Source organism: Loxodonta africana, chromosome 13 (assembly GCF_030014295.1).
Source record: "Loxodonta africana isolate mLoxAfr1 chromosome 13, mLoxAfr1.hap2, whole genome shotgun sequence".
NCBI lineage: Eukaryota > Metazoa > Chordata > Mammalia > Proboscidea > Elephantidae > Loxodonta > Loxodonta africana.
The window spans coordinates 72895600-72918653 of record NC_087354.1 but is presented as its reverse complement, the minus strand read 5'-3'; the positions used below and the strand labels follow the sequence as shown (position 1 = coordinate 72918653).

The 23054-nt window shown below is 34.9% G+C and overlaps 1 protein-coding gene across 5 annotated transcripts in view; it reads left to right on the top strand.

Annotated features, from left to right (window-relative positions):
• Positions 1–23054, top strand: part of LRBA (LPS responsive beige-like anchor protein) — a 766566-nt gene that overhangs the window by 81306 nt on the left and 662206 nt on the right. For all 5 annotated transcript variants that reach the window (XM_010597205.3, XM_064267558.1, XM_064267557.1 and 2 more), the window contains exons 2-8: positions 8403–8634; positions 8853–8953; positions 15240–15335; positions 19372–19493; positions 19583–19709; positions 21067–21186; positions 22053–22199. In XM_010597205.3, the coding sequence (XP_010595507.2) occupies positions 8403–8634; positions 8853–8953; positions 15240–15335; positions 19372–19493; positions 19583–19709; positions 21067–21186; positions 22053–22199 (945 nt within the window). The remainder of the gene's footprint in view (positions 1–8402; positions 8635–8852; positions 8954–15239; positions 15336–19371; positions 19494–19582; positions 19710–21066; positions 21187–22052; positions 22200–23054) is intronic.

Below are 23054 nucleotides of genomic sequence, written 5' to 3'. Positions count from 1 at the left end.
AGTAGCTTCCAGGGAAGGTGGGGAGGACGTCTTTTTCTTGGACCCTGTGTGGCCATCTGGAAACTATTCCTTTGGAAAAACAAGAAACTGAGAGACAGTGCAGCTCTGTACCACAGCATTGTAATTTCCCCTAGTTTTGTTCATTAATATGTTTATAGTGACTATAAACACATACAGCGCCACATCCACTTAGGAGTGGATTCTTAGGGGAAATTTGGATATTTGTGATTCGCATTTTTTTTAAAGTGAATGCATTTTATGAAGGATGCAGGTAAATAAAATAATCTTCCTTTTCCAGAGAAAGAAAGTGATTTATCACAGAAAATTGAAAATATCTATTTGGAGACAGAAGCTACTGTTGTACTTTGCTCATTGCTTTTCTGTACCTTATTCCTGTCTCATCCGTGAGGCAAAATTGGGCATGTTCCCACTGAGTGGTTTAAGAAAACATTACTTTGAAGGATTAAAATTTTCTATGAGTTACATACAGTCTCTCCCATTTTATGTATCTGTTGAACAGGAAATAATTATTTTTGGTCTCTGTGTATTTTAGTTTAGTGACAAATTTCAGCTTAAAGCATTTTGTTAGTATACTGTTGAGTAGGAAAATAATCGTCATGCCCAGTTAAGGCCCTTATACAGAACTTGTGAAGGTTTCTTTGAATTTTTTGAATAGTAGGCTTTAAAAGTTCTGTAACCTTGTACATTAATGTATCACCTATAGAAAACATCTTGTACCGCCCTGAAGGTTGCTATAAAAATAGTTTATGAAGTTCAGGCCAAGACTCAAATATGTTGAAATGGAGAGTTTTGAAAAATGTTCTGTATCGCAAAGGAGACCAAATCATGCTAAAATGCAGAATAAGACTATACATCAGTTTCTAGGCAGCATTATTCAAAAAAAATACAACCATAAAAAAGGTAATAAGATTACATTTTCACATTTCATGGCTAGTAAAGTGCATTAGGCTGCTCAGATATTCATAACTTACTGTGACATTTGGGAAGATTACATTTTGTGGTACACAGCTATTACTACAGCTCAGATAATAACTAGCCAGTGCCCAGACCTGGATTATGATCCCTGTCATTGGAAACAAATTTGTGTTTTGAAGGTTGATCAGCTTCAAATAACTATTAGAAAGGGTTAACATGCCATACCGTAGACCCTGTGCATTTTTTTTTAGCTATAATAGATATGCATACGTACAGTATATCAGATATGCCAGACTTTCCTATGTACCAATTTCTGTGATCAGTTTTCTCCTTGAAAGGCATATTTTACAATATTTAAAGCAATGGAGAGATACTTAAAACACCTGTCTGGATACTGCTTTCACAGTATAAACTGAATTTAAACGCTGGTCAAATATGAGATTTTTTTGGAAATTACTTAAAAAAAATTAATTCTGTAGCTTCTTGAAGGGTGGTTACTAATGGTAATGTATACAGGTCAAAACGAAGGATTGATGTAAGTAATATTAAGGTGAAGGTAAGGTCTTAAGTTAGTTGCAACTAGATTTCGACTCATTGGAGGATGTTTAATTGTTGGCGGAAATTAGAACACTCTGCTGATTTTATTTTCTCAACATGAAATTGTTTCAGCTATGTTGGTTGGATGGCCTTATATTAAATAAAGTCCAAGTGTGTGTCCATTTTAGAAAGTGCCCTATTGTATCCAGTGGAAAAAATATAGTTTCCGTTTTCTGGAAAATACTGCTGAAAAGTTTGTCTTCTTTGCTATTTATCTCTAAATGAGTTTCGTAAAATCTTTCCCTATTAGTTTTCCTTTCACCAAAAAATTGTCTTAAAATTTTTACATATTACCATATATAATATTATAGAATTATTAGCTTGTTGTAGCAATAGAGATTTTTGTTTGTTTGGCTACCTTTCTGGATCTTTGGAATTCTTTTCACGTTTTGGAAGTTTCCCCTGTGCCTGTTCCCCCTTATGCCTTAATTTTATATTCTACTTCCTCCTGTGTGGATCGGTGGCTCTCTCAAATTCTCTTATGAAGAAAACTGGTATCCTTAGAACTAGAGTGGAATTTTCTATGGCTAAAATTGATTAAAAATTATCTTTCCCAAAACTACAAGTTTAAATTAATGGAAATAATTTTCTCAGTTTTGAATCTTTTCTGTTAACTTTTCTCCAATCTCTGGTATCTGCTGATGGTTGTGGCTCCATTGTAATAAAAGCCTTGTCTTAACACAAGTACATGTTTGGTTAATATTGCCATGTTGCTTTCTGAAAAGTTGCACTGGGAGTGTATGAAATATGAAAGTACCTATTTCATCTCATTCTCACTTACTTTGAGCTTTATAATTTAAAAAATAGCTAATTTTACTTAGTAAATACTTTCTTTAGTAAATATTTCTTCAATTTGTATTTGTCGTTAGTGAATTAACTGTTCATGTCTTACTAATATTTTCTTCTCCCCAAATGAAAATACCTTCATCACTTTTCCTCGTTTAAAAACCACAAAAAAAAGCCTCCTGTTGTCGAGTCAATTCCGATTCATAGTGACCCTATAGGACAGAGTAGAGCTGCCCGATAGGGTTTCCAAGGAGCGGCTGGTGGATTCGAACTGCCAACCTTTTGGTTAACCACTGTGCCACTCATAGTACTTTTTATTCCTATAAGCTGCTGTTGTTTTTTTTCTTTTGAGGATTTTATTACATTTTGTGACTTCGAATTTAACCTATCTACATATCTGAAATTTATTTTGGCATATGGTGCGAGGTAAATATCCCAATCCTGCTTTTTAAAATAAAAGTTTGTCACAGTACCTTTTAATGATTGTGAGTACAAATAGTTATTCATAAAGTTTCAGAAAAATATTCCACTGGGATTTTTAATGGTATTGTGCTGAATTTATAATACTTAGCCAGGTGACAGAATTTAATATTCCCACCTAGAAATATGGTATATCTTTTCATTTATCAAAATCTTCCTTTAGGGACCTTAGAAAGGTGGGTTTTTTTCCTTGAAAGTCATATATTTTTTACTTCCAGACATTTCATACTTGTGGTTAGAAAGTTTTTATTTTTAAAAACTCTTATATTTTCTATCTAGAAATTGTAAGTATTTAGGAAACTTTATCATATTACTGTGGCATATTTATTTTGTGTTCACACAAAATGACTTTCTGGGCTGAAGTTACTGACTTGATGTCATTTGTATGTTATATGCTTTCACTGAGACAAAAATTTAGCTGTCTTGGAAATCAGAAGTCTAGTACTTTTTTAATTAAGCAATTTAAGCAAAAATTCTACAGCATATAAGATACTGTTGATTGACATGAGTAAGGGCAGGGACCATGTCTGTCTTTATTCATTGCTATTATTTACCTAGCGTCAGGCATATCCTTGGCACTCGGTGAAAGTTTGTTGAATGAATTTATTAATTTATCATATAGTATCGGGTATTGTTTTGTTGTTTTTACTAAAGTACACGCTGCATTTTTACTAAAGTATGTTCTGTCAAGGCCTGTGTTCAGGCAGCATGCCTAGGTGTGTCAGTATGAGTTGTTTATGGCAGGGGCTCATTCTGATAGGGCTGGCATCTACTCTGATTGCTTAGTGTCGCCTGTACATAGCATCATTATTATATCATATTATTTTTGAGTCAATGAGTCATTTGTCACAAATAGACTACCTAAAATATTTCAAACTTTTGTGTTATGGCTAATACCACTTATACTTAAATGATAATTTTATGAGTTCTAAGCTAACATCAGTAGTGTTTTGTACATTTGCTGCTTTTAAAATTATTTATTTTTTCAGTAATATATATTTATGGCAGAAAATTCAAGTGATTCAAAGGTGTGTACACTAAAAACTGTCCCTTCACCATCTCTCTCCGAACACCTGGTTTCCTTTTCCAGAGGCATGTACATGTGTCTACATGTATGAATGTGGTTGACGTTCACTTTAGCCTGCTGTTCATGCTTTTCTCCATCTTGATTTTTCTCAGCTAAACAATGTATTTTAGTGATCTTTTCATATCATATAGAGCTGCCTTATTCTTTCCAGTGGCTGCATTGTATTGCATTGTATGGTTATAGACAGATTTATTAACTATTATGATTTTTTTCGGGCAATTGTTTTTTATATTTTCTATTCAAACAGTGCTAAAATGAAGTTCTTGTACCTAACTAACATCGTTTATCTACGTGTGTTATAATATCTCTATAATAAATTTATAATAGTTACATCGCTCTTTCAAAGAGTTTAAAAATATTAGTAGATATTGCCAGATTGGTCTTTATAGATGGTGTGCCTGTTTTCTCTACATCGGTGATGTATGAGAGTGTCTGTTTTCTCTAGCCCTTGCAAACATGTTATGTATTAATGATTTGAAATTTGCCAATCAAATATGTAAAATTGGAGTATGAATGTAGTTTTAATATTCATTAAATTAATTTTGTGAGCAAAATTGAGTTTCTTTTTATAGGTAGTGACATTTGTAGTTTCTTTTTTGTTCATTGCCTTTGCCCAGTTTTACTTTTTTTAAAATTTGATTTCAGAAAGTTATTTGTACATACATGAGTTGCAAATGATTTTTCTTAGTGTATTATTTTTTAGCTTTTGATTTTATGGTTTTTTGCATAGAGACATTTGTCTTAGTCATCTAGTGCTGCTGTAACAGAATACCACAAGTGAATGGCTTTAACAAAGAGAAATTTATTCTCACAGTCTAGTAGGCTACAAGCCCAAATTCAGGACATCAGCTCCAGGGGGAAAGCATTCTCTTTCTTTTGGCTGTGGAGGAAGGTCCTTGTCATCAGTCTTCCCTTGGTCTGGGAGCATCTCAGCACAGGAACCTCAGGTCCCAAGGATGTGCTCTGCTCCTGGCGCTGGTTTCTTGGTGATGTGAGGACTCTGTCTCTCTGCTCGCTTCTCTCTTTTATATCTTAAAAGAGATTGGCTTAAGACTCTACCTAACCTTGTAGACCTCATCAGTATAACTGCCACTAATCCATCTTATTACATTGTAGTGATAGGATTTACAATACATAAAGAAATCACATCAGAAGATAAAATGGTAAACATACAATCATACAGGGGAACCATTAGTCAAGTGGACAGATATTTTTGGGGGACACAATTCAATCCATGACAAAATTTTATACTTAAATTTATCACTGAAATCCAGAAGTCTTAGAAATATCTTAGTTAGAAAAGCTTTCACCACCTGTGGTTATAAAATATTTTTTTCTATGATTTTATCCAGTGCTTTTATGACTTCAGTTTTACGTTTAAATCTTTGATTCATTTGGAAATTTAACAGGTATGAAGGATGGATCCAGTTTATTATTTTTTTTAGATATCTAGCTGCCCTTAAACTTCTAATTGAATGATCTATTTTTTGCCCTATTCAGATGTCACTTTTATCATATAAAAATACATAAGTATGTTAAAATACGTATTATACAGTATAATTTATTTCAGCTAGTTTAAGTGGATGGGACATTTCATAGAGTATTAAGTAGCTTACAGAGTTTTGGGGTGGAATAGGGAACCAGGCATGTATACTTTATAGGCAGGACCATGTAGCCAGTAGAACTGAGCCAGTCACACCAAGGTACTGTTTTAGCAGAAACCCAGCTGTCATCGTCTTATTCTGCCTGGTACCAGTGATCCTAAGAATTGTATACTAGAATCTCTTCCAGAGCTTTCCTGGCAGAGCCAAGTACCTTTACTACTTGCTTGCCAGGAGTTCTTATCTGCCTGCATGTAGATAGTGCCTCAAGTTGTTCATTTCCATTTTTTACATCTCATGCCAGTTTATATCTTCGGCAGAATCCAGGACACATGATGATACCGTAAGGAGTCTTAATTAATTTCTAATCCCAAGCCCCTCTTTGCTTTTCTGGGGTAAATTCTACTTAGTCGTGTCTGTTATTCTTTTATGAAGTGTTGGATTCTGTTTTGTAAACTTTGTTGTTCTTAACTGCCATTAAGGTAGTCCGTGACTCTGGTGACCCTGTATACAGCGGGATCAGATCTTTGGATTTTCATTGGCTGATTTTTCAAAAATAGATTTCCAGGCCTTCCTTCCTAGCCCACCTTAGTCTGGAAGCTCCCCTGAAACCTGTTCAGCATCATAGCAACATGCAAGCCTCCACTGACAGGCAGGTGGTGGCTGCACTGGAGGTACATCGGTAGAATTGAACCTGGGCTCCCGCATGGGAGGTGAGAATTCTGGGTGGTGTGAAAGGTTATATGCTCACTGCTGACCAGAAAGTTGGTGGCTCAAGTCCACCCAGGGCATCTTGGGAGAAAATCTAGGCGATCTACTTCTGAAAAACCAGCCATTGCGGGGAAAAGCCCTGTGGAGCACAGTTGTACTCTGACACACATAGGGTCGCCGTGAATTGGAATTGACTTGATGGCAACTGGTTTGTACAGTTTACTTTCTTGTAATTCTTGCCCACTTTTTGTGTTTAGTAACGTGTGACAAAAAACCACAAAGTATGCGGATGGACAGAAGTGTAGGTGAATCGTGGGTAACTATTTCTGAGTTTTTTTTTTAAAAATCTAGTTAAAAAAGAATACCTCTGCAAAAGTAATTCTAAAAGTATTTTAAAACAATTGGGATTTTTTTAATTTAAAATTTTCCTCTTTTGTGGGGAGGGTGTGGGTGAAATGGCAAGGTAGGGATACAGCAGTATAGCCTTCTCTGGATGGATTTTCTGATACTAATATCAATGAAATAATTTTTCTTGATTACTGACTTTGAGTGTGTGAATAATTTTGTTTGAGTTATCCTGATTATTGCCAGGAAAGAGGAGATATCAAAATGGATAGGTGTCATAAACTAGGAATTTGGCAAATGTAAACTTCAAGTTTTGTGTTTACTGAGGCTTTTTTAGCTTTTCATTTTTGTTATGAGCTCCTACCTTGTTTAAGTAGTAAAGAAAGTTTACTTAGGTTGCTGTGGGTAGTCTACAGAGTTGATCATTCATTAATGAAATATTAGAAGCAACTATAGAGCTGATTTTGGAGCCCTTTTTAGTAGCCCTAGTAGCGCAGTATTAAAGAGCTTGGCCGCTAACCAAAAGGTCAGCAGTTCGAATTCACCAGCTTCTCCTTGGAAGCCCTATGGGGAAGTTCTGTTCTGTCCTGTAGGGTCACTTTGAGCTGAAATCGACTTGACGGCAACGGGTTTTAGTGTTTTTTTTGGTGTGGAGCTGATTTAGATCTTTATTACTGGCAGGGCAGTAAGTAGTGATTTGTAAATCTAAGACATCCTGTGTTTGTTTCTGTTGAGTAATATTTTCATATTTATATTCTCTGTCTTACTTTGTGCTACTTTACCTTGAATATCTCTTTAGAAGCTTTATTTTTAGAGCTGTGTTTTTTAAGAAAAAATATTGAGGTGAAATTTATATAATATAAAATTAATCATTTTAAATGAATGATTCAGTGGCATTTAGTACATTCACAGTGTTTTTCAGCTACCACCTCGATCTAGTTCTAAAACATTTCCGTTACTCCAGAGTAGATCCCTTACACATTAAGCAGTTTCTCTCCATCCCTCCTTTCCCACAGCCTCCAGCAACCACCAACTTCCGTTCTGTTTCTGTGGATTTAATCGACTTTGGATATTTCGTATAAATGGAATCATGTATGACATTCTGTGTTAGATACCTTTCACTTAGCATAATGTTTTTGAGTTCATCCACATTGTAGTATGTATCAGTACTTCATTCCTTTTTATGGCTGAGTACTTGTTCTAGTGCACGGATATACCACATTCGTTTATCCATTTATCTGTTGATGGACATTTGGACTGTTCCCACCTTCTGACTGTTGTGAATAGTGCTACTATGAACATGCATGTGCCTGTTTCCAATTCCTTTAGGTCTCTACCTAGGAGTGGGATTGTGGGGTCATATGGCAATTGTATGTTGTAACTTTTTGAGGAATACCAAACTCTTTTCCACAGCGGTTGAACCATTTTTTACTCCTACCAGCAGTGTCTGAGGACTCTAGTTTCTCCACAGTCTCACAAACACTTGTTATTTTCTCTTGCTCTCTCTCCCTTCCCCCTCCCCACCCTTTTTAAAAAATAATAGCCATCCTAGTGAGTGTGAGGTGTTATCTCATTGTGATTTTGATTTGTATTTCCTAACGACTGTTGATGCTGAGCATCTTTTCATGTGCCTGTTGGCCATTTTGTATCTTCTTTAGAGAAGTGCCTTTTTAAGTCCTTTGCCCATCTTTAAATTGAGTTGTTTGTCTTTTTGTTGTTGAGAGAGCTGTGCTTTTTTTTTTTTAAGCAAACTTTATTGTTGGGGGTAGAAAAGAATGTGTGCCAAACTAAAATTTAGGAACATACTAATTGAAGAAATAGTAATGTACCATTTTTTTTTTTTCTTCCCTCCTTGGAAGCTGGTAGGAGGACAGTTTGATTTGGAAATGAATTTTATTATCCAAGAAGGTGAGAGCATCATTTGCATGGTTGACCTACTGGAAAAATGTGACATTACTTGCCAAGCAGAAGTCTGGAGCGTGTTCACAGCCATTCTGAAGAAGAGCATACGAAATCTTCAAGTCTGTACTGAAGTAGGCCTTGTTGAAAAAGTGCTCGGGAAAATTGAAAAAGTCGACAGTATGATAGCAGGTATGACTTTTCTATAATACAACATATGTGATGAAATAAAGCTTGATTTTTAACTGATGTATTTTTTGTATTTCATTCACCAACATTTATTTAAGAGGTTTTGCACATCTACCATGTACCTGCCAGTTTAGTGTGCAAACCCTTAAGTAAGCATAGTGTATCTAATCCTGCAGGGAATAGAAATACTGAATTATTTTATTGTTTCCTTTTGTTTTCAGATCTTTTAGTTGATATGCTGGGAGTGCTGGCTAGTTACAATTTGACAGTTCGAGAATTAAAGCTGTTCTTCAGTAAACTTCAAGGAGATAAAGGACAATGGGTAAAAACACCTAAATACTCTTTGCTATTCAAAAATATTTCCTACCCCAAATACATTAGCAGCTTTGTAAGTAACTGATATTCATATATACGGAATAAATGTTGATTTTCGGAGGCGTGATCAATTAAAATAGCATTTAGAGCCATTGATCTACTTTACCTATGACTGGACACAGACATGGACTGAAAGAACTGGGGGTTTCAGGTAGGCTAATAAATTTGGTCCTTCTTCAAATTGTTATTCTTTAAATATGTATTCTGCATTTATTTGGAGGAAAGGACAGAGAAAGAAAACTAGGTAGCAGTGCTTAGCTTCTTTTTTCTATTGACCTGAGTAATTTAGCTCTGGCCCTTAAACTTGAATGAATCATTCAGTGAACAAAAGCTCTGCAATTAATTGATCCACCTTCCTTTAATGCAATTTAGTGGTCCTTTGCAGGGGTGGGGATGGTGGTGATGAACTTATTTTGAACCCCAGGCAGCTTATCAGACTCTCCTACCAGGTAGTTAGCTGTCTCTTAGAGAAGTTCTAAGAAATATAATTTTCTCCATTTTTGTTACATTTCCAGGCTTATTTCAGTGGTTAAGAGGTCGGCTGCTAACCAGAAAGTTGGCATTTCAAATCCACCAGCTGCTCTTTGGAAACCCTATGGGGCAGCTCTGCTCTGTCTGTAGGGTTGCTGTGAGTCAGAATCGACTCCATGGCAATGGATTTGGGTTTTGGTTTTAGAGATTGATTTCCATAGCAACTGCTCAGTCAGCAGACCCTTAATGTGGCTGTGATTAGTGTATCTAAGTTTGTGCATTGCAATTATGAACTCTGATTCATTATGTTAAAAATTAGGCTATTTTTAGCTTCTTTGTATCAAACATCAGTTCTCCGGCTGCTTTTAAGATTTTATCATTGATCCTCAGAAATTTGATTGTTTCTTAGTGTGATTTAGTTTGTGTTTTTATCCTTATTAGGGTTCTTGCATTAATGGGCTTATAATATACTTTTATTATATTTTTAATATACTTTTCATCAAATTTGGAAAAAAAATTGGCCATTATTTCTCCAAATACAACAGTCTTGTCTCCCCTTTTCCCTCCTTCCTTTCTGGACTCCAGTTAAACATATTTAATATCCCTTGGTATTGTCCTTTAGGTCCACTGAGGTCTGTTAATGTTTTTTTCACCAGTCTTTTCTCTTTGTGCTTCTTTTTGGATCGCTTTCATTGCTATATTCTCTTGTTAACTCTTCTTTTGCCGTCTGTTAATCATGTCCATTGAAAGTTTCATTTCAGATAGTGTGTGTGTATATATATATATGTATATGTATACACACACCCCAAAACAAAACAAAAAAAAACACATTGCTGTCAAGTCGATTCCAACCCATAGTGACCCTATAGGACAGAGTAGAACTGCCCCATAGGGTTTCTAAGGAGCAGCTGGTGGATTCAAACTGTTGACCTTTTGGGTTACACACACACACACACACACAATGTTATTGTGTTTTCACTATTTCTGTACAGTTTTGACATTAGCTGCATTTTTCACAATGACTCCGCATTCTCTTTCATTGTGTTCTGTTTGTTCTACTTTCGGTACTCTACTTTCCCTGCCCCGTTATCTTCTCATCTTTGCTTTAGAGTAATTATTAATCTTTTGATCTCATGTAGATTAAAAAAAATTTTTTTTTTAAATAGAGCACCATTCTCATGGGTGGTCTTGGGATAGTTTTGGCTCAAAGTTTAAAGAGTGTCTCAGGGTGATAGTTTTAGGGAGTCCTCTGGTCTCAGTGGAACCCTGGTGGTGCAGTGGTTAAGCTTTTGGCTGCTAACCAAAAGACTGACCATTCAAATCCACCAGCCACTCCTTGGAAACCCAGTGGGGCAGTTCTACTCTGTCCTACAGGGTCACTATGAGTTGGAATCGACTCGATGGCAATGGGCTTTCTGGTCTTAATTGGTTCAGCAAGTCTGAACTTTTTAAGAATTTGAGTTCTGTTCCATGTTTTTTCCCCAATCTGTCAGGATTCATCTATTGTGGCCCTGTTTGGAACAATCGGTAGCTAGGCACCATCTAGTTCTTCTGGATAGATGAGGCCGTGGCTCCTAGGCTGTTAGCCACGTAAACTAGTTTCTTCTCTGAGACTTTGGTTTCTTTTTCTTTTGCTCCTGATAGATGGAGACCAATAGTTGTATCTTCAGATAGTATTTTTTTATCCCTGTAAATTCTGTTTGGTTCTTTTTAATATTTTTGTTTCTTTCCTCATTATGTTCCTTTTAGTCCTTTAACTCCTTGAGAATATTTAGCGTATTTATAATAGTTGTTTTCATATACGAATTCTATAATCTCTGTCATTTTCTGATTACTGCAATTTTGTTCCTACTTATGGATCATATTTCCTGGTTTTTGGGCTAGTGTAGCCTTACTATTCAGGGTCTCTACCTAATGACCCCAGTGACTCCAGTAGCAACTCAAACAATTCCTGGCTCTCTAATAGTGCTAGGAATTATTTGATTTCTAGCTATCAATATTTTGGCCCTGCCTTGTTGAGTTTTATCATAGGCATGCACAGTTTGATAGTGAACCAAGACTCAATGCTGATTTTGGGGGCTTCTCTGCATAACTGCTTCCTCTGCAGTACTCTGCCTTGAAACTTCTGGCCACGTGGGATGCCGTATACTTTAATTGCTACCTGGTCAACTCAATGAGACCTCCAGGCTTTGGTTTCCCTCTTTGTAGTGGTGTGGAAATTGCCTCCAGGCAGAAAGCTTGTGTCCTTTTTCTTAGGGATCACAGTCCTGTACTACCTCTTGTTCCATGTATGAAAATAGTTTTGCTTCATATATTTTGTCCAGTTTTCTAGTTGTTTTTCTTGGTTGGTAAGTTTAGGTAGGACCCATTACTATATCAAGTCTGGAAGAGGAAGTATACTGGTTTGTTTTTGATTTATAGTCAAGTAGTTTTTTTTTTTTAAATATGTAATTAATACCTTTATATTATATTAGTGAATGTAGAAAATTATATATAAGAAAGTAGCAAAGGATATAAATAAATATTTATTTACAGAGGTAGAAACCCCGGAACCAAATAGACACAACATCATTAATTATTAGAGACATTCAAATTGAAATAATATTGAGATATCACTTGACATCTGTTAGCATCAAAGATGATGAAGTTTTATAATGAATGGCAAGTTTAGTTGGAGAGGTATGATTATTTTACACCTTGTGTGCACTTGGTAGGGATGAGCTCTGGTACAGCCATCCTCAAGGGGAGTCTAGTACTACTTAGTTACATCAGTTATACCCATACCCAGTAACTTAGCAGTTCTGCTCCTAGGTACATATTCCAAGAAGTTCTTTAATAGCCCTAGAAGGAAATATAGATGAATATGCCCACTGAAGCATTATTTTTGATTATAGTGAATTGTTAACATGGGTGTTCATCATTAGGAGAGTGGATAGGTGGAAGCACAGAATTGATTTTTGTAAAACAATTAGAATTAATGCATGGAGTAACATGAATAGATGCAAAAAAGACAGGGAGGGAGTAAGAAACAGAATGCTATATCTAGCGCAACACCACTTAATTAAACTATATGTTGAGCACACATTTCGAAGAAACATAAAAAATATGAAACATATTATTATAGTTGCCTGTGGGGAGGCGGAGAGGTATGAGATAGGTTTAAGAGATAAAAGGAAAAGGTAAGAAACTATTAATAAAACATAGGAGATGATTTGCTCAGATATCCATCACACTTATTTAGCTATTTATTATTAGACATTCAGGTTATTTTCATCTCTTGATATTGAAGCAGTGCAGTGAAAAATGCTTATGTCTAAATATGTATCTGCCTTTCTGATTATTACTTTAGGATAGATTTTTAAAGACTCTTGAAATATGCTGCTGAATTGTTTTCTGAAAAGCTTTTTCAGCATTCTCTATGGAGCAAAATGCTTATCTTAATGTGTTCTTTTGTTGGTTGGTTTATAGAAAAGGAAATTTGGAGGAATTACTTCTCTAGATGGAAATGCTACAGTACTGTACTTTTATTTTTAACCATAGAGTTGCTTTGGGTTATTTTATTTTATTTTGGAATTTATTTAAAAAAAAGTCTGATTGAAGCTACTTTTTATTGCACTTTTATTATTGAGCAGTATAGTTAATAGAAAATTTTATGATCACTTGAGAATGAAGCGTTCCACTTTTACTTTTCATGGAATATTTAGTCAACAAGTTGCCAAACTCTTTTTTAGACAATGACTAATAATAACTTATAGTAGCTAACTAAAATAGGATAAAGGCAAACCAGTGATTTCGTTTGTATTTTGACAGGGTTTTGAACGTTGACCTTTTAAGAAAGAGGACTGTCCTACACTTTACCTTATTTGCTTGTAAAGTGATTAGAATGATAACTCATATCTCATTGTCCTTTGCCTTTCCTTTTATGTGTAAATGAGCTTTTGTATTTTTGTTGTTTCGAGCATTGAAGAAAAGGGGGGAGGGCAAGCAGGGATTAATCTAATGAATGTAATGTTACAGCTTCTATGCTTGATGTGTAGTACAGGTATATTGTGAAATGAGGAAGTATGGCAGGGAGATTGGACCCAGTCTCAGATCAGGGAAGACCATTTAGATAAATTCTAAAGGATGGGGAAGATTTACTTGGTTAAGACAGTGATGGAATAGGCCTCGTTGAGAAGGTTTCAGGAAAAGAGGACGATAGATTGTGGGAGAGCTGGGAGAGGGCATTGTGGATGGATTGCAAAAAGAAAGGGAAAGTGAGATGCTTGAGAGGCTAGACCGTGCAAGGTCTTGTAGGCCATGAGAAAGGTATCCATGCTTATTTTAAAGGCAATGAGAAGTTACAGGAGAGATAGCATAATGTAATGGTGAAAGTATAATGACTGAAAGTGTGGACTTTGGAGTCAGATTGAATTCTGTCACTTACTACATATGTGACCTTGGACAAGTTTCTGGGCTGCAGTTTCTTCCTTTATAAAACGGGGATAGTTACAGTACCACCCGATACTGTAGGGAGGAAGTTGAAATGTTTCATTGTTTCTAAAGTGTCTTTCACAGTGGTAAACAGTAGAAATTATTTAAGCATTTATTAAACTAAAAAAGGTTTTAAAACGAGGTGAGGTGGTTTGATGTAGTTTGTATTTTTTTTTTTTTATTGCTGTAAAAATAAAGATAACATTTGCCAATTCAGCCTTTTCCATGTATACAATTCAGTGGCAGCGATTACATCAGTCATGTTGCACAGCCATCACCGATAAGTCCGTTGCCAAGTGGACTTTATAGTTTCTGTAAAGAGAAACTCAGTGCTTCCTAAACAGTGATTCTTTGTATCCCTCTCTCTCCCGCCCCCGCTAACTACTATTAAACTCTGATTGCTATACATGTGTCTATTCTAGGTATTTCATGTAAGTGAGATCATACGGTATTTGTCCTTTTGTGACTGACTTACTTCATTCAGCATGTTTTCAAGGTTCATCTGTGTCGTAGCATGTATCAGGATTTCATTTCACTTTCTGGCTGTATAGTATTCCATTTTCTCTATCCATTTGTCTGTTGACAGACATTTGGGTCGTTTCCACCTTTCGGTTATTGCTAATAGTGCTACAGTGAACACTGGTGTACTGTAGTGTGTATTTTTAAAAGCTCATTTTGGCTACAGTGTGGTGAAGAGATTTAAGTGTCAAATGATATTTGCTTATATTTATTGAATACCTAGTGTGTCCTAAAGTATTTTAGAAATGGCATAAAGAGCACTGTTATTTCTTTGAGATAGTTGAAAATAAACTTTTTGGTTGTTTTATATGGTTTTTAGTTTATAGCATTATTTGATTCTTTGTGTAACAGGTAGTCCCTGACTTATGATGTATTCAAGTTATGATGAACCATACTTACTACTGTCTGTTTTCTGTTTTTTGGGAAAATCTTACTGTTAGTAATATATACTACATACATTGTTGCAGTGCATAGTTTGCTGATTTTATCATATCTTTAAGTTTATATGTAGTTGTGTTTCCAACCCCCAAAGACAAATAAAGATCAGATTTATAAAGGTGCTGATAATAAAAGGCAATAATAATGAACATTAAGAAAAAAAAATTACATATTAGACTTATATCAGAACTGACTTACGATGGAGTTGTCTGAACGGAACCCTGTCGTAAGTTGAGGACTACCTGAATATTAAACCACATCTTTATTAAAGAAAAAAAATTAAAAAAAAATTGTGAATAATGTAGTGAATACATTGTTGATTGTTTTCATAGCCTCCACATGCTGGGAAGTTGCTTTCTGTGTTAAAGCACATGCCTCAGAAGTATGGCCCTGATGCCTTTTTCAACTTCCCAGGAAAGAGTGCTGCGGTAAGTGAATTTTAACGAGGAAATCATTGACATTCTCCTTTCTTTTGCTTCTGGAAAGAACATCCGTGTAAATACCACTGACAGGTTCCGTGTTAGGTAGAAGCTTCTCTGCATGAGCTGACTTAATCCTTGCAAGAATTGTACATGTTAACTTTCTCCTAACTGTTTTAGAGGTGATGAAATAGAGGCTTAAAAAGGTTAAGAAAGCTGCCCACTCACAACTTGGGGCAGCAATGGAACAAGAACCTAATTCTTTTTGAACACAGACCATTTTGTCCTATGAATTTATCCCTGCATACTCTAATAGATGTTTATGTATAATTTGACACCTTTACTTTCTGTCTTTCTGAATATCTTTTTCTAGCCTCACATTTTCCTACCCGTTTATTTTGTGGGGTGCTGGTGGCACAGTGGTTAAGAGCTTAGGCTGCTAACCAGAAGGTTGGCAGTTTGAAGCCACCAACCACTACTTTGAAACCTTATGGGGAAGTTCTACTCTGTCCTGTAGGGTTGCTATGAGTCAGAATCAACTCTACGGCAACTTTTTTTTTTTTAAATCCATTTTGTACCTGGTATATAGATTGAAGGAAACCCTGGTGGTGTAGTGGTTAAGTGCTATAGCTGCTAACCAAAGGGTCGGCAGTTTGAATCCGCCAGGCACTCCTTGGAAGCTCTAGGGGGCAGTTCTACTCTGTCTTGTATGGTCGCTGTAAGTCAGAATCGACTCGATGGCACTGGGTTTGGTTTTGGTTTTTATATAGGTTGAGAGTAAATCTTTAAATTTACTAGGCAAATTTTCTTGACATATGATTTCCCAAATTGTATCATTCTTAGCCATTCTTACCTATAAACTCTTAATCTGTTTATAAATAAGAAAATTTTATCTGGTAGTAATATCGGTAATGTTTCAGTCATTATAGGAGTGCATTATATGTATATGTGTTATTTATCAGAGCTTTTTTACTCATTATTACATTGGTCTGCCTGTTTGAAGCAAAGTTTTCTTTGATAAATATGTTAGCCTGTTCTGTTTCTGAGCTTATCTTTATTCATTTTTTACTGTGGTTCTCATAAGATCTCATTTGTTAGGTTCAGTCTTAGGTATCTAGTGGTGCCATAACAGAAATACCACTAGTGGGTGCCTTTAACAAGCAGAAATTTATTTTCTCACAGTTTGGGAAGCTAGAAGTCTGAATTCAGGGTGCCAGCTCTAGGGGAAGGCGCTCTCTTGTCTCTTTCTCTCTGACTCTGGAGGAAGGTCCTTGTCTCTTTTGAGCTTCGGCTCCTGGGTGATCTTCCTGTGGCTTGGCATGTGTTTTCCCTGTCTCTGCTCCTTTCAGCTTGCATGTTTAATCTCTTATATCTCAAAAGATATTGATTTAAGACACACCCTACACTAATCCTGTTTTATTAACATAAAGATAACCCATTCCCAAATGGGATTATAACCACAGATAAAGGGGTTAGGATTTATAACACATATTTTTGGGGAACACAATTCAATCCATAACAGGCCCTAAGTAGCCAGGCAATATCTGCAGAAAGATACAAGTATATTTTAAAAGGACATTTGTGATATTTGAATATTGTATACGCAATTATTTAGAAAGTTTCATTGTTCATGTATTTTTCCTTTATAATTTCTTCCTTATTAAGCATTTTAGATTTGAAGTGCCCCAGAATAACTTTGCTATCATGGTTTGAAGCCCTTCATATGCCTCTGACATAAGAGTGTCCTCATGAGATTGCTATTTTTTTTTTTAAGTCATGCAAAATGTTTTGATTTGATTATTTATAATTCTCTAAGATTATAAAGTGTCCATTCCACTTACCTGCATTTATCTTGAAAGTTAGAGCAGTTAAGCTAAACAGTTTTAAATTTTTAAGGTATAAGTGTTTTAAATATATTCAGTGACTCTTTTTCTTATACATATTTTAAATGGAAGTAAAAGTATTCATGGGTGAATATATTTACAAAGCTTTTACATTTCCCTTCTCATATGTACACACCAAATATGTTTTTCTTAATGCAACATTCATTTTAAATTGGTCTCTCTAAGTCTCAGTAGTGTCTTTACATAAATTTGGCTCTATATTTTGCATGTTTTATGGAATATTTAATACACATAAAAGAATATATATGTATGTATATATGACATATATAAATTCATATGATAACAATGAAACAAAAGCTTGTATATTATGATTTTTTAAAAAAGCTTTATTTACATAAATTGAGATACATATAATTCACTCATTTAAAGTGTACAGTTTAATGGTTTTTAGTATATTCACAATTGTGCAACCATCATCACTATCTAATTTTAGAACATTTTCATCACCCCCAAAAGAAACTTTGAACTCATTGGCAGTAACTCTCCAATCCCTCCAGTCCCCAGCCCTAGGTGACCGTTAATCTATTTTATGTCTCTATAAATTTCTTCTGGACATTTCATATAAATGGAATCATACGTTTTGTGGATTTTTGTGACTGACTTCTTTCCTTTAACGTAGTGTTTTCAAGGTTCATTCATATTGTGGCATGTGCCAGTACTTGATTTCATTGTATTGTATTGTTGGACATTTGGGTTGATTTCACTTTTTTTGGTGATTAGGAATAATTCTGCTATGAAGATACCTAAGAGTGGGATTGGTGGATTGTATGGTCTGTGTTTAACATTTTCAGGAACTGCCAGGCTGTTTCCAAAGTGACTGTATATTTTATAATCCCATCTGATGTTTTGATTATAGCCATCCTAGTGGATGTGAAGTGGTATCTCACTGCAGTTTTAATATGTGTTTCCCTAATGACTAAGGATGCTAAGCATCTTTTACTCTGCTTTTTAGCCATTTGTATATCTTCTGTGATGGAGTAGCTGTTCAGGTTTTTGACCATTTTTGCTTGGGTTATTTATCTTTTTATTATTGGGTTGTAAGAGTTCTTTATGCATTTTGTATACAAGTCCCTTTTCAGGTATATGATTTGAATATTTTCCCCCATTCTGTGGGTTGTATTTTCTTCATCTTTATGGTATGCTTTGAAGCACAAAAGTTTTAAACTTTGATGAATCTCAGCTCACCTATTTTTTCATTTGTTGCTTGTGCTTTTATGTCTAAGAAGGTTTTGCCTAACCCAGGGTTACAAAGATTTACTGGTATGTTTTCTTATAAATTTTATAGGTTTTTACATTAAAGTCTCTGATATATTTGGAGTTAATTTTTCTGTGTGTTATAAGAAAGGGGTCAACTTCATTCTTCTGCATGTAGATATCCAATTGTCTAATGAGAAAATAATTCTTTCCCTATTGAATTATCTTGGCACCCTTGTTGAAAATCACTTGACTATAAATGTAAGGTAATGTGTATTTCTGGACTCTCAGTTTCATTTCATTGATCTTAGTCTTTATGTCACAACCACACTGTCTTGATTACTGTAGCTTTATAGTAAGTTTTGAAATTGGGAGTGTGAGTCCTTCAACATTGCTGTTCTTTTTCAAGATTGTTTTGGTTATTCTGTGTCCCTTTCATTTTGTACTTTCATCTTTTAAGTTTTGATCCAAGTTGTAAAGCTATTTGCACAGTGACTTCTGAATATAATTAAAAAATGTTACAAACGAATCCTTTTCGGTTTTAAAAAATGAAACATCTACCAAGCTTTTTATTATTTTCATTGTATTCTTGTCCGTCCTTCTCTATTCTAAGACCTTAACATTTCAGCAGTAGGTTTGTAATTTAATACCACTATTTATATCTTTAATGTGGAATCTCCTTGGATATATTCATTCTAAGAAGTGAAACAAACAAGACCAGTGTATTCAACAGGTCACATTTAATGTTTCTTTAATTTAATTAAGTTAACATCATTCCTGTGTATTTGGAGAAATTCAGAAGTTATTAAAAATCTTCCAGATAATTTTAGTCTTGACATAGGAGAATATGATATAATAGAAATATATATATATATTACTGTAGATTCTCATTTTCATGATTTCAATATAGCTTTTCATGTGAGTAACTTAAAGTTTCTTTCCTTTAGGCTATTGCATTACCTCCTATAGCCAAATGGCCATACCAGAATGGTTTTACATTTCATACTTGGCTTAGAATGGATCCTGTAAATAATATCAATGTAGATAAGGATAAACCATATTTATATTGGTATGTATTTCTATAACTGACCATGTTATTACCTTACTTTAAAAATGAGAAAAATGTTTCATGGTAAAATGAAAACTTATTCTTCATAGTTTCAGAACCAGCAAAGGTCTTGGTTATTCTGCTCACTTTGTTGGAGGCTGTTTGATTATAACATCAATAAAGTCGAAAGGAAAAGGCTTTCAACACTGTGTGAAATTTGATTTCAAGCCCCAAAAGGTATGTTAACTTACTTAGTCATGGTTATGTTAACAAGTCATGCTAGTCTTCAAGATGCTTTGTTTTAAAGTTACTGGCATAAGAGATGGTAAATTACAGCTATGTTTACACTGTTTCAGAAAATGAACTGTAAATTGGACAATTGTTAACCTCTTTTTTTTTATAATAAAAAGATTGGATAGTTAATAATTTATAGAGTTTAAGAAAAGTTAATATATGCTTTCTTTTTATCCAGAGGAGCCCTGGTGGTGCAGTGGTTAAAGGGGTTGGCTGCTAACCAAAAGTTCAGTGGTTCGAACCCACCAGCTGCTCAGTGGGAGAAAGATGTGGCAGTCTGCTTCTCCAAACATTTATAGCCTTGGAAATGCTATGGGGCAGTTCTATTCTGTCCTATAGGGTCGTTGTGAGTCAGAATTGACTGGATGGCAGTGGGTTTGATATTTTGGATTCTTTTTTACCCTAGAATTTTGAGATTATTAGATGGTTCATGTCTTAGTCATCTAGTACTGCTGTAACAGAAATACCACAAGTGAATGGCTTTAACAGAGAGAAGTTTATTTTTTCACAGTCTAGTAGGCTACAAGTCCAAATACAGGGCATCAGCCCCAGGGGAAGGCATTCTCTTTTGTCAGCTCTGGAGGAAGGTCCTTGTCATCAATTTTCCCTTGGTCTGGGAGCATCTCAGCGTAGGAACCTCAGGTCCAAAGGGTGTGCTTTACTCCAGGCACTGCTTTCTTGGTGGTATGAGGGCCCCATCTCTCTCTGCTCACTTCTCTCTTTTATATCTCAAAAGAGACTGGCTTAAAACATAACCTAATCTTGTAGACCTCATGAGTATAACTGCCACTAATCCATTTTATTACATCATAGTGATAGGATTTACAGCATATAGGAAAATCACATCAGAAGATAAAATGGTAGACAATCATACAATCAAACAAGGGAATCATGACCTAGCCAAGTTGACAGATATTATTCATGACAAGGTGTATACATACCCATATGTATACATATACATAGATAGGTAGATGATAAATGCATAAAGCAAATACGGCAATATGTTGACAATTGTGGAATCTACATGGTAGAAAATAGTGTGTTTATACTATCAACTTTTTTATATAGTTAGAAATTTTTATAATAAAAAGTTGGAAAAATAATTTAGAGGTTCACTTCTCATCAGTTGCAAAACTCCTTGAATAAATACTGTTCCACAGGTTGAACATTGAATTTAATGAAGTACTATTATTTTATTTTTAAGTTTAATGGCATTTATCATTTAGTTTTTTCTTATTATCAGTATGGTTTAGTTATTGAGAAGATTATTTCTTTTGAAAAACTGTTTTTGTTCTTTCAGTGGTATATGGTAACTATAGTGCACATTTATAATCGGTGGAAGAACAGTGAGCTTCGATGTTACGTGAATGGCGAGCTAGCTTCCTATGGAGAGATAACATGGTTTGTTAACACCAGTGATGTAAGTAGTTTGAAAATGTTATAGTAAAAAAAAAATTTTAAAGTAGGAACTTTTCAAATAAAAAATCTTGTAATTTGAATATAAACTTTGGAATACTACACATAGCTTTTTATAATCATAATACGGCTAGGACTTTAATTCATCAATAAAGTGAAAACTAATGGTCTCACAGTGTGAAATGATACTTTTTAAAGATGCAGGAGAAACTTTGTTTCCTCTTTTTGTACACATGGATTGTAAAAACATGTCCTTTGTAAGCTGGCATTATTAAGAAGATTTTTTTTTTTTATTAGAGGGAAACATAAACCTACTTTTCTTGATTTATACATTCTTTTTCAGAGATTACGTTTATTCTCATCATTTCACCTACCGTCTCTATCTTAATGTCTACAAAAATATGTCTTTCCAGCTTCTACTTCTCACCCAACCTACTATTGATTACTGCTTGTTACATTTTTGATTCCATTCATATTAGCTCACAGAAGAGGCTCATTTAGTATGTCACGAACCTACCTCATTATTTTCCTCCTTGATCTGAAGCCTGCTCTTCTCTCTGGATCTTTGGTTGTCCAAGTATGATCTCTCAAATTCCATAATCCTTTTCCTACATTCAATTAGTCCTCAAGTTTTACTTATCGTACTTTGGAAAAAATGTGTTATCCTCTTTTCCATGATGTCTTTCCAGATCTCCACGCCAAATGAGAACGAATGAAGTGAAATATGCTAAATGAATTATTTTAGTCTGTTCAGATTTTAGTTTCGAGTGGACAAAACGTTTATTTCAGTGTAGATTTTCATTATTTCTGGAGGGGAGTTTTTTTTGTTTTGTTTTGTTTTTCTTTAATGAAGTCTATTTTCTTTCACAGACATTCGACAAATGCTTCCTGGGCTCCTCAGAGACAGCAGATGCTAATAGAGTATTCTGTGGTCAGATGACTGCAGTTTACCTTTTCAATGAAGCTCTTAATGCAGCTCAGATATTTGCTATTTATCAGTTGGGCCTGGGATACAAGGTACTGTCCTTACGTTCACTGCTCAAGCTAGGTTAGATGAGCTTAATTTGAAGATGGACGATGCCTGGGGTCAGTTATCTTGGGTTACCAAACCGTGTGCCAGGATAACCAGGTGCAGTGCAGGGAACTCAGAGGGTACTGAAGGTATTTTAAATTAAAATTTTGAAGGAAACACGGTGATACTTGACATATGTGGGACACAGGTTTAATCTTTCATGCTGCACTTCTTTTGATGCTGTCGTATCTTTGCACAGCTAAGTTTTTGGCAGTTGCTATGATAAAAAGCAAATACTGTGTGAAAATCAACATGGAACAGGAAATGAGAGTGACAGTTTGAAATCTGACTCCAGGGTTTGAGCATTTGTGCAGTGTCCCAGATGCACAGATATCCCATTAATAAGTAATTTTGCTTATATAAGAATGGAGTTAAAAACGTTATTTTTCTTTCAGTTTGTGCATTAGTGTTTTTTCAAATGAATTTTAAACTGTGAAAATATAAAGTTGTTTGGACCAAACTACTTTATAAAAAGAAATATTTACTATTTATTTTGTCCTAGAGTTATGTGAAAAAATTACTAGGATGCTAAGAGTGCCATGAACTGAGAAAGTTTCAGAACCGCTGGGTTAAGCCATTGATAGTCTGAGTTTGGTGTCTGCTATGTTCCTGTTAAAACAAAACAAACTTTATTAAGTTGATCTACATAAAATTTATATGTAATAAATGTACATATTTTAATTGAGCTTTGACAAATAGAACATTTTCTTAGGAGTTACTTTTTATGCTTAGTTTGTACAAGATGATTTATTTGGTTGGTTGTTTTGTACTTGGTAATAGGATATTGTATTATAAGAGAT